General features: G+C 36.6%; 1 protein-coding gene across 6 annotated transcripts in view; it reads left to right on the top strand.

Moving 5' to 3' along the window:
- Nucleotides 1-12,088, top strand: part of NLGN4X (neuroligin 4 X-linked) — a 168,378-nt gene extending 156,290 nt beyond the window's left edge. For all 6 annotated transcript variants that reach the window (XM_061366500.1, XM_061366499.1, XM_061366505.1 and 3 more), the window contains 3 exons: nucleotides 809-994; nucleotides 2,377-3,166; nucleotides 10,878-12,088. In XM_061366500.1, the coding sequence (XP_061222484.1) occupies nucleotides 809-994; nucleotides 2,377-3,166; nucleotides 10,878-11,727 (1,826 nt within the window). In that variant the 3' untranslated portion in view covers nucleotides 11,728-12,088. The remainder of the gene's footprint in view (nucleotides 1-808; nucleotides 995-2,376; nucleotides 3,167-10,877) is intronic.
- Nucleotides 12,089-12,297: the final 209 nt, after the last annotated feature.

Here is a 12,297-nt window from a genome sequence, read left to right on the forward strand (position 1 = left end):
CAAAATGAATCCTAGTCCTACCTTTTTGGTCATTTTGTTCTCAGTTGAAAGACAAGCAGTAAATGTGTCATGCTTTGTTTCTAAAACCTGATAACCACATTACAGGAACAAAAATCAGCAGCGCAGCTCTCCCTGCAATTTCCAAGGAAAGAGAGAAAATCTGATTTGTTCAGATAAAATCTCCCTACTAAAGGCTGAATTGCCAAGGATATACCTACTATCTTCCTAATAAATATCCTCTGTGAAATTGGAGTATATTTTCTCCTAGGCTTTTTCCTGTTCCATTTACAATTTTCTTTATGCTTCTTTTTCTATTTGTGAGTGTGTGTATCCATTTCACAAGTATAATAATTTAAAGAGCTATGTAGTTCAGAACCATTTTGGTCCATAGTAAGAAGCATATAAATTAATGTGTTATGGAGCCTTGTTCTCAATAAAAACTGGAGATAACACTTCTTTGCAGAAAGATAACATACAGTTATCAAATGTATAAAATCTTCGGTTTGTCCTGTTGTATTAATACAGAATTATTTCCAACAGGAAATAATTATTTTTCCCAAATGTGGCCTCTGCAGTAAGGAAAAAAAAACTGAAGACAAACAACATGCAGAATGAGTTCCATTGCCTTCTTTCCTTCACAGGAGACATTTAACTAAAGACTGTGACCTTTAAAAAAAAGAAGAAAAGAAAAAGCCCACAAAATGAAAAGATAGGAAGATGTGTTGTGAATATGCGGATACCCTGTACCTGACTGTATCTGGTGAGCTAAAATTTTTTTTTTTTTTTTTTTTTTTTTTTTGCCTTATAGGGTTTTTAAGTACTGGGGACCAAGCTGCAAAAGGCAATTATGGATTGCTTGACCAAATCCAAGCTTTACGTTGGATCGAAGAAAATATTGGATCTTTCGGAGGAGACCCGAAAAGAGTTACTATTTTTGGATCTGGGGCAGGAGCTTCCTGTGTTAGTCTCCTGACACTCTCTCACTATTCAGAAGGTAACAATCCTTTGAGCAAAGTACTTTTTTCCTTTATTTTTTCCTTTGCATTACAGTATAACAAAAATGGCCATAACAGGTAGGCTGAATTAGAATCATATGAGGTCTGTATTTTTTGTGGAATACCTGCTAACTAATATTCTGGATTTCTATTAGTCAACATAAATATTATTATATGAAAAATTAGGTGTTATTGTAGCAGAAATTTCATGCAGTAAATGCCATGGGCAGTATTCTTTTTTTATCTTTATCAGCAGACTCCAGTGGCTCTTCTATCAAAGAATTTGCCTTAATTAAAATGGAAAAGGGAAGTGACCTTTTTCATTTTTTACACACTCTTGTCTGCATTTCCAACATGTATTTACATGCTTTTCTTAATAATAGCATAACCTTATTAAAAATGTATTTAACTTTCCACAAGGACTGTGTGATCCCATACAGTTCTACTTGCCCACTCCTTTCCCCCCACCCCCAAAAAAAATACAAAGCTTGACAGTATAAACCATGTGCAGAAGAGGCCCAGGCATTTCAATTTAAGTATAAAATAGGCCATATTAGTGATCTTACCATGAAAAAACAGATGAAGCAAGTTCATCAGTAAGCTTTTCTGTGCTCTGACACAAAGAAGCTCTTCAGACTCAGTCTTTTGTCTCTCCTTATATTAGTACATAGAAAAAAAACCCACAGAACTATTGAATCTCATCCTTCACACTTCCAAAAAAAATGTAAAAATATTTTAATTCAACATATAGGCAATGCTGACACACACACACAAACTGAAATGGTAAAGAAAAAATTATGTCAGAGTAGAATACTTAAGCCTATTAAATTGACTGTAGCAGAGCAGATTTTTTTTTTCAAATTATGTGATATGTGGCTTCTGTGAAGGAAATGAGAGTGTGTAATTTTCATTTGACCTTTAAACTACTGAAGAGAGCATTTATGAGAGTCATTTACATGGCAAAGAGGATATGATTGCTTGTAGCTGCCACTCCTTTAAAGAATTTTTTACAGGACTACCACTGTGCTAAAGCCAGGGGACTTCCATTAAAGATGCAAGAAAACTGCAGAACAAGCATGATTTTGTTCTTGAAACAGTAACCTGAAACCATCATGCTTTATGTGTGTGAGCATCAAGAACAAGAGATACTTTACTTAGTAGGCTTTTAGAGATACTATAAAAAAGTAGCAGTGAGTAGAATATATGGAAATTTAATTGAAATTTAGGTATATGCATCCTTTAGTGATTGTTCAAACAAAACTTTCTTTGCTTAGTGAAAGCTGTTTTTAAAACTTTCTTTGCTTAGTGAAAGCTGTTTTTAATTATATATATATATATATAAAAAAAATTGGATTTGTATTTAAACAATTTGTACCCACAGGCTTATTCCAAAAGGCAATCATACAGAGCGGAACAGCCTTGTCCAGCTGGGCAGTGAACTATCAGCCTGCCAAGTACACTCGGATATTGGCAGATAAAGTGGGCTGCGACATGCTGGATACCACTGATTTGGTTGAATGTCTTCGGAATAAGAATTACAAAGAACTCATTCAACAAACCATCACTCCAGCCACATACCACATTGCCTTTGGGCCTGTGATAGATGGAGACGTGATTCCAGATGACCCTCAGATTCTCATGGAGCAAGGGGAATTCCTTAACTATGATATCATGTTGGGCGTGAACCAAGGGGAAGGTCTAAAATTTGTGGATGGCATTGTAGACAATGAAGATGGTGTTTCCCCCAATGACTTTGACTTTTCTGTCTCCAATTTTGTGGACAATCTATATGGTTATCCAGAGGGGAAAGATACACTGCGAGAGACCATTAAATTCATGTACACTGACTGGGCAGACAAAGAAAACCCTGAAACAAGACGGAAGACCCTGGTTGCTCTTTTTACAGACCACCAGTGGGTTGCTCCAGCTGTTGCTACTGCTGACCTGCATGCGCAGTATGGATCTCCAACATATTTCTATGCGTTTTACCACCATTGCCAAAGTGAAATGAAACCCAGCTGGGCTGATTCAGCTCATGGTGATGAAGTCCCTTATGTGTTTGGGATTCCTATGATTGGTCCCACAGAACTGTTCAACTGCAACTTTTCCAAGAATGATGTAATGCTAAGTGCAGTGGTTATGACTTACTGGACAAACTTCGCCAAAACTGGGTAAGTTTGACCCCCAGCATTCCTTTTTGTTGATAGCATGGCTCTAAAATAGTCAGCATCCCAGTGCGGTGGCTTCAAACCCCAATCTTGCAGTAGTTTTATAGCAGTACTTGCGTAAGTCAGAAGGTAACTGGGGCTTATTCATATTTAATAGATTTTTAATTAGTGTGTTCCCTCAAACTATTTTCTTTCAGTAGCTCAGTGAGAATAATAATGCACTGTATTTTTTATTCAAAAAATAGGGCAATTATTAAGACAAAGCATGTCTCAGAAAGAAGAGGGTTCACTAAGATACTGAAAAATCAAAGGCAACATGTCTGCTACTTGAAGAAGGAACTGTCAGGCAGATAGCACTTATCAGCTACAAAAGAAAGGAAGGTGTTTTTAGCGACCTTCACAGGGATGGGGACTCAGGGAGGAATTGGAACACAAAGGCAGACACTGGAAAGAATTTTCCCTCTGAGGGCTGTAATGGCAATAATAAGTACTTGACTGGAATAAAGACTCAGATACAAATTTTGCTTTGAGAAGGTTAAAAATTTTAAATTAATTGTGGTTATGAAACAAAATAAGACATCAATGTTTTGCTACAATAGTGTTGTAAATATCAAGGAAAGAACTCTCAAGGCAGCTTAATCTGCAAGTGCTTTTAATAATTTCTGTACTCTTCCTGTCACATTCCTTTAAAGAGTATTGGAGTGTTTTACTAGAGCAGCAAGGCCTCTTTTTTTAACCTTGAATCTTGGCTACTGAATTAAAACAAAGATACTTGTGGCACAAAGAGGCTGTAAATCTTCCCAATGAATGTTGAATGGCAGGATTGGGCTCTGGAAACTGCAGCTTTACTGCACTGCAGTGAATGGTGTGCAGCTATATAAGAGAAAATCAGAGATGCCTAGCGTGAAACAGTCAGAGGTTTTAGCAAGTTTTGCAGCCTTTAATGAATCCAAATGACGTTCAAGGGATAGAGATTTTGCAGTCTTAACAAAAATCTCAGACATTAATTCAGTAAAAGACAATCAAATGCTTCAGGTCAATTTAAAAGGCAAAAAATAAAGCTTTTGTTGCACTTTAGACAAACAGGTACTTTTGCATGGAGAAATCCCACAGTACTGCAACAATAATGAATGAACTGTGGAATATTTAAATGCATTTGGCAACAGGAAGTCATCAGGGCAAACTTCAGGATGAAAGCGAGGTTTATGGACAGAGAATGCCACATGCTGGCTGTACCATACACTCAGAAAGATGATTCTCCCAACAGTCTGTCTTTTTTTTTATAGATGCAGTGACACATAAACATAGAGGACTTCAGATCCTTACAAATATGTATAACTGGAATTATTATGAAGATGCAAGATCACCACAGTCTGTTGCTTACAATTACTCTATGACTATTCCCTGTAGAATAAGAAGTAATACTTAAGCAATTATTTTGAGGCAGTCAGGAGCTTCTCACAGTCCCAGCTGCCACCATCACTCACAATTGCAAGCACTTTCCAGCTGTTGCTACTTGAAAGTTAATTTCAGCAGGCTGTACATGCCATCACCCAATTCTCTGGTTGCGAACCTATTGCCATATTGTACTTAAAGGCACAACAGGTGCTTTGGGAGAGCCATTAGCCATTTCTGAAACTTTGCTGTTGCTGATAACAGGAATGGGGAGTGTATCTTCTATTACAAACTTGTTTCTTTATACATGGCATGAAAGATGTGTCATTAAAAAAATGAGCTGTAAATTTTCAGTTTTCACAAGGAAAGGAGCAACATGAAATGGGTGACTTGTCATTTTTGTTTGTTTGTTTATATGAACAATGATTAATTGTTCTGTATAGTTCAAATTACATTTGCTGTGCACTTCTGATGCCTCCAATGCAAAAGGAAGGTTGTAGCATTTCAAGACTAAGGGAACAGGGAACATATTGGGGTAACCATTCTCTTCTCTACCCTCCCAAATGTAATCTGGAATCCATGTGCCCACTCAGATCCTCCAACTCTCAAAAAGATTGATATAGTTCAAGACTGCATTGTTGGGGGCTTTGTTTTGTTTATTTTCCCTACCCCTTCTTGAACTGAGCGTTTCCCATCCTTATTCTGATAGAGCTCGGCTTGCTTTGTGTTTGTACCCATAGCAACACATATGAAAAATCTGTTAACTGAAAGATTTTCTTACTCCATTTTTTCCTGTTGATGAGCCTTGAACATTAACACTGCAGTTTTATATATTTCATTTTAATGTTTCTGAGAATTTTCCAGTCTTGATGACTCTCCCACAGAGGTTGCATCCAGGTACTTACTGTATAATTACAGCTCAGGTGGTGCATCGTTCTGATGAACTGTGTTGGGCTTTTAACTGATATGCCACCTGCTGCTAAAAAACACACAACGTTTAATGGGCCTACTGCCAAGGCTAGGTTTGGAGGGCAGGTCAAGCTTGTAAAATCACTCGGTGTCAAAGAAATAGCACAAGGCACAGTGCTTTTATTGTGTTTTACTTTTAAAGTTGGTTACTGAAGCTAGCAAACAGGAGGTGACAATTAGAGTGTTTAATGGCAAGTGGATTGTGCTTGAAATGAATACCTGGAAGCTGCATTTTGCTAATCCTCCATTTTCTACCTTTTTATGTTTGCTATTTTTTTCTTACAGTGCTTTGGCCTTTTCAAAACTATGTTTCTAACATGCCTTAGAAATAGGAAAGCAATTTGTTACAGATTAGATGGGAGAAACTACATCTGGGATACAAAAATGACATGAAAATACAGCTTTTGATTTCACTATGTGCAAAATTGTATGCGGGAGCTTCATTAACAGGTGCACTTAAAACTTTAGTCTGCTGCCAGTAGTATTATCCTTGCTGTAAGGCTAATTTTATACGCTCAAATGTTCTGTTAGTTAGGGCTACGTTAGATCCTTCGCAGATACATCAACAGGGGGAGAGTGAACAACATGAAGGGATGTGTGGCAGTCCTTCACAGATACATTGCCAGACACACTCTTCTGAAGAAGGATTTGAAATTTCATAGAGAAGATAAGAAGCCATGCTCTCATTAAAGGCATCTGTTGGGTTTCTAAAAATTACCATCTTTAAAGGAGTTACAGTACTCTTGTTTTTGCTCCCAGTCATCCAGGTCTACATTGTTTGGTGATGGGAAGGTTAAAGACCTAAAGGATATATCTTTGTTTTCCTTGTAATTCAGATAAATACTCATGAATTATTTTACTACCATTGATTCTGAAGCAGAAACCTATCCGAGCTATAAAGGATGTCTGGTTTATATTCAGTTTGGCTTTCCAATGGAAGGCACAATTAAACTCACAATGATTAAAGTGTATTTTCAAGTCAATTTTCTGTGAAGCCCTTTATGAGGCTGTTGTATCTCTTTTTTACTGTTTTGTCTGAAGAAATAACTGTCTCCAATGGCCAATCTGTGTTAGCCAAAAAAACTACTGTTATGGTTTACTTTCGTTAGTAGTTATAATAGCTGACTGGGAGCATGGAAATGGTGGGACCTGGTGATAAGTGAGGAAAGGAGGTAGGGGAAAATACGCCTGTGTACCAGTGCTGCAGGCAGAAATGGCTGTACCATTATAAATATTATGACAATATGAAAAATCAGTAGAAGCAAGAAGAAATGCCACAGAGTTTTTCTTTTCTTTTTTTTTTTTTTTCTCTCTCTTCTTTTTCTTCTCCCCTCTCCCCACATATGGAGAAAAGAGGACTGCTGAAAGAAAGTAAATGGTCAAAGGGGTCTTTCAGTGTCTTGGAGACAGACTCATTACGTAACTGTTATGATATTTTGCTCTCCAATGAGTTAGAAAATGACAAAGAGAATAAAACACTTAAAGTGCTTTAATGTAATAGTTCCATTGTTCTGTGTGATAGTTAACACTGTCGCAGAAGTAGTTAAAGTGGTATTTTAACAAGTTATATGGAATTCAGGATAAGCGTGAACTTCAGATTCCCCGTCATTCTTCCTGTGCCAGTATCACCAGATATGAAATACTCAGTTCCCTCATTTGCCCTTCAGGTCAGTTACTAATTCACCTTGTGAGCAGGAATGTGTTTTGCTCTTCTGTCAGCATCCATTGCAGACACATTTACTTTATATCTTGTGAGAAAAAGTCAATCCTTTGAATATACTGCATTTATAGCTGTTAAAGCTTTGAATATGTAATATTTGTAGTTGAGTTATGAATTAAACATCAATAAATAGCAACATGTTAAATTGAGCAAAATCAGTGCAGACTGAAAGCAGGGAAAAAAGTGGTAAGTGAAGTCAGATGATTGTACACATTAATAAAAAAATACCCTAGATAATACAAGAAAGACTTCTTGTCCTGGTCTTCTGTCACATGGATGACAAGTTCAAGCATTGCATGATGGGGCATTTTTTTTGATGAAGCAACTCTTTAAACTGAACTCGAAATGTGCTAAAAATATATAATCTGAGAGCAAAATGAGCAACAATAATCATCAGTTTTATTCTAGCAATAGGATGAAGGAAAAAAAAAGGCCCCTGCTAACAAGTAAGTTATCCAATTCCTGTCAGATTCATTACTGGATTAGCATGTTTGCAACAGGTTTTGAAAGGGAGGTTTCTTAGCAGCCTTTTTTTTTTTTTCTGCAGTTGCACACTTGAGCATCAGATATATCCACAAACACTAAGGTGATGTGACAGGCTAAAAAAAGCAAATTTTATGTTAAAGTAACAGATCAAAAGTTTTGCCAAACAGTTGATTCAGTAGGAGAAATGACTGTATGTACATCTATAATTTATGCCTATCTATAATACTGGAAAGGTCTTCATAATAGGATAAACTGCCCAGCTACCTAAAGAAAAGATTTAACCTGTGATAAGTTGTAACGTGATGATTTTATGAATTATGTCCAGCGTACATAGGAGGAAGGCCAAGGAAAGTAAAAGTTCCTCTTATTTATATCCTCTGAATATTTCTGGTGAATTATCATTACTCTGTAAAACTCATCCATGGGTCATTAGATCCTTTATTTAACACTGGACTTAGTTATTACAGTTGCTAGTTTTCCTGTAAGAAGAAAAAATCATTTCTATACATATCCTCCAGTTTCAGAGAGAATATTCAGACCATTTATTCAGTTATTAAGTGATCAACCCTAGAACTCATGCCAATGGTAGAGTTCTGATACCCTCAGAACAAAAACCCTCAGAAAAAAAATTACTTGCTGTGGGGCTTGCTGATTTTTTTTCTGTTCAACGGACAGCTTCTTGCCCACACACAGGCATGTGAACAAATCTTGAAATACAAGACTATGCTCATGTAATGTAGTTTTCTCTCTCATGTTTGGAGGAGGTGGCAGCATAATTGGCTGTTCCTGACAGTTGTCGTTAAAAAGGAGAAATGGTGGTAGAGAATGAAAGAGAGGAAAAGCAAAGGGAGGTTGATGTTTACTTGTTTTGTAGGCTGTTTGTAGGGGAAGGGAATGCTAATTTAAAAGATTAATTGCTAAAGTTATCATCTGCTATCATTTTTATGGGGCCATTAAAAAAAAAAGTGCATGTCCAGCCTGGCTCACTGAAACGAGTGCTCAGCTTCTTCATTTCCTGTACTCTGTATCAAGTGCAAGTTATACATGTGAACAATCAAGTTCACATGTGCTAGTTTAATTTGCATGTTTTGTGTAGGACCCTTCCCAGAGTCTTTTGTGCTGTGAACCAGGATAACAAATGCGGAGAACATAAGATGGATTTTGAGTTTCTGTAAAGAAAAAAATGCTTTGCATTTTTATAGTCTTGCCGATTTTTAGTTTGTTTTAGAATTTATGTGTTGAATGCCCAAGTAATACAGTAATAGATATATTTGAATGGGGCCAGTATCTTCTCCTCTGGATTTGCCAATTCTTTCATTCTGTTCTTTAAGAACAAAAGACATACTTTTATTTCCTTCTTGAATGCATGTTATAATCCCTCAAAGTAGCAGTATACAGCTGCTGCTGTACTTCTTGGAAGTGGATATTACTCCTTGAGCTTTGACTAGAATGAGCAATTGCTTTGCAATTTTCTTTTTGTTCAGAATTAACACAATTTGGCTAACTTATTACATATAATAAGAGATAGATATCTTTGATATAGTAACATAAAAAAAAAATAGCAAAACACCCCCAAAAAAGCCTGAACTCCTAAACCCACAAGTATAAGTAAACCAAAGCACCAAAATTGTATAGAAAAAATCCTCATTCTTTCACTCAAAAAAAGGTAAGACAAATTCTGTCAGGTAAACGTATGAATACAGGAGTCATATGATTATTAAAGTCAAATTACCAGTCTGGTTGAAGAACCAAGGTATACCTCTTCATGAACAGTAAAGGAATGCTAAAGTAGGCAATCATGTTCATGAGCTTTTGAAAATATGGAAAGAAAAAAACAAATGCTTTCAAATCTGTAGTGGTGGGTCTTGGTATTCCCGTGACATACATAAGCGTATACTGGAAGAAAAGGAAAATACTAGAATCATTTTCACAGAAAATAAACTAATGCATATGGGAATGGAAAGGAGAATGGAAAGTTCTCAAAGTAATTCAGAGAAAATGAATCATGTACTCAGTATAATATATTGCAAAGTCCCATAATATACTCTTTGCTGCAAAAGATTCAAAGTCGTGCACAACAGAATATTAAAATTAGTATTAGTAATCTTAAATTTCTGTATTTTTACATGCCAAAAGGAAATAATATTTACATAAGTTTATCAAAATTATAAGGATATATAGACATTAACCACATTTAAATGTTTCTGTGCCTTTGGTTTGTCTTTATTCTGAACCTATTAGAAGAAAAGCAAAAGGTGGAAAAAGCATAATTTCAATTAAATATTTGGGTTACCAATTTTGAAATAATCTCTGAGTCATGTACTACTCTTATCTCTACTGCTTCTTAACTACTATAAAACTTATTGATCTCAGCTAATATATTTCTCATCTCTACAAACTGGGACAGAATTAAGGCTCACTGTCTTACACCCGTTAAACATAGTCTTTCAGAATCAATGAGCACACAGAACTTTCAAATAGTAATCTACTAATGCAAATAATGGAAAGAATTGTGACATGAAAATTCTTCAAAGGTTTTTCCATAAAGTAGGTATTGGAACAAAAATGGGGACTAATAATTCAGTAAAGGAACACAAGGAGAAATTGTTCCCAGTTATGTATTAGCCCTGCTACTTCATGGTTTGAATTTTTTTTAATATACGCAGCTAGTGTAAATTCCTACAGCCACATGAACTTCCAACTTTGCCATAGGGATTAGATGCCCATATTTACTACTTACAGCAGTGGAAGTAGTGGTACCTTAAGTGAGAAAAATTAATATCAAACCTTGAGAAGAGCTGAACCCACACCTTTGCTATGGATAAAGGTAGTACCTCTCTAAGACATCTTCAGAGATTGATACTGAAACATAGAACTTCAGATGAGCTTTTGTGAGCTGACACACAACCCTTTCTCCTTTTCAGTGTAAAAAAGTATTATAGTGTCTCATATGCACTGTACAGTAAACAATTTTTCTTTATTTATGAACTTATCTTTTTAAGTTGGTGAGGGTTTTTAGATTTTGGTTTTAGGTTGCGTTAATTATCAGATAAAACAGTAACTGAAAGATGGAGGGTTTGGGGGTTTTTGCTTTTGGCTTAGTTTTTTTAAAGAGTATAATATTGCCTGTTTTTATTCCTGTAGAGATCCAAACCAGCCTGTTCCACAGGACACAAAGTTCATCCACACAAAACCCAACCGCTTTGAAGAAGTGGCCTGGTCCAAATACAATCCTAAAGATCAGCTTTACCTGCATATTGGTCTGAAACCCCGAGTTCGTGACCACTACCGAGCAACAAAAGTTGCATTCTGGTTGGAGCTCGTACCACACCTTCACAACCTGAATGAAATATTTCAGTATGTTTCCACAACAACTAAAGTCCCCCCTCCTGACATGACATCATTTCCTTATGTGACCCGACGTTCTCCTGGTAAATTGTGGCCAGCCACCAAACGCCCAGCAATGACACCTGCCAACAATCCTAAGCATTCAAAAGACACCCATAAAACAGCTCCAGAGGATACGACAGTTCTCATAGAAAACAAGCGAGATTACTCCACAGAGCTGAGTGTCACCATTGCTGTGGGGGCATCCTTGCTGTTCCTCAATATTTTAGCTTTTGCTGCACTATATTACAAGAAGGACAAGAGACGTCATGAGACTCACAGGCGCCCTAGCCCCCAGAGGAACACAACCAATGATATAGCACACATACAAAATGAAGAGATTATGTCGTTGCAAATGAAACAGCTAGAGCATGACCATGAATGTGAATCGCTGCAGGCCCATGACACACTGAGACTAACCTGTCCACCTGACTACACGCTTACTTTGAGAAGGTCCCCAGATGACATCCCGTTAATGACACCCAACACCATAACCATGATTCCAAACACATTAACAGGAATGCAGCCTTTGCATACTTTCAACACCTTTAGTGGAGGACAAAACAGTACAAATTTGCCCCATGGACATTCAACCACTAGGGTATAGCTCAGCCCTTCCCCCTCTACCCTTACAAGCCACTTGGAAGAAAGAAAAAACAAAGAAGAGGAAAAAGTTATAATACCATCCTTTGAACACCTTGTCAAAATCTAAAGTAAAAACAAGTTAAAGAGAAGGACAGTCATTATTTTCTTACTGATCCTTCCCACAGAAACTCACTGATGTTAAAGATCAACTACAAACCCTGTGAAATGTGAAAAGTGTACATTGTTGTTATGATACTGCTTTAAGATCTCAGCTAATTTGATTGAAAGTTGAGGCCAGAAGAAGTCACTTAAAATGGTGTTCTGAGTGTAACAAGCAAAGCAGAGTCTTCTGGAGTGCAGAGCCAGTGACTGTACAGGTGTTTTGATTTATTTTATTTTATTTGTAATAAAATAATAAAAAAAAATCTTTATGTGCCATACCATGAATGGCCCTTGCTAAAACAAAGACATCACCATGGGCTTTTACCCAGCATACGAACCTGTAATCCAGATTGGGGAAATAGAATTTTATTATTAAAAACAAAAACAACAAAAAAAAAAAAAAAGAAAAAAGAGGAGGACTGACTATGCA

This window comes from Neopsephotus bourkii, unplaced genomic scaffold, assembly GCF_033783945.1.
Source record: "Neopsephotus bourkii isolate Nb327-2 ecotype Australia unplaced genomic scaffold, CSIRO-AGI_Nbou_v1 NB_1346, whole genome shotgun sequence".
In the NCBI taxonomy this organism is placed as follows: Eukaryota; Metazoa; Chordata; class Aves; order Psittaciformes; family Psittacidae; genus Neopsephotus; species Neopsephotus bourkii.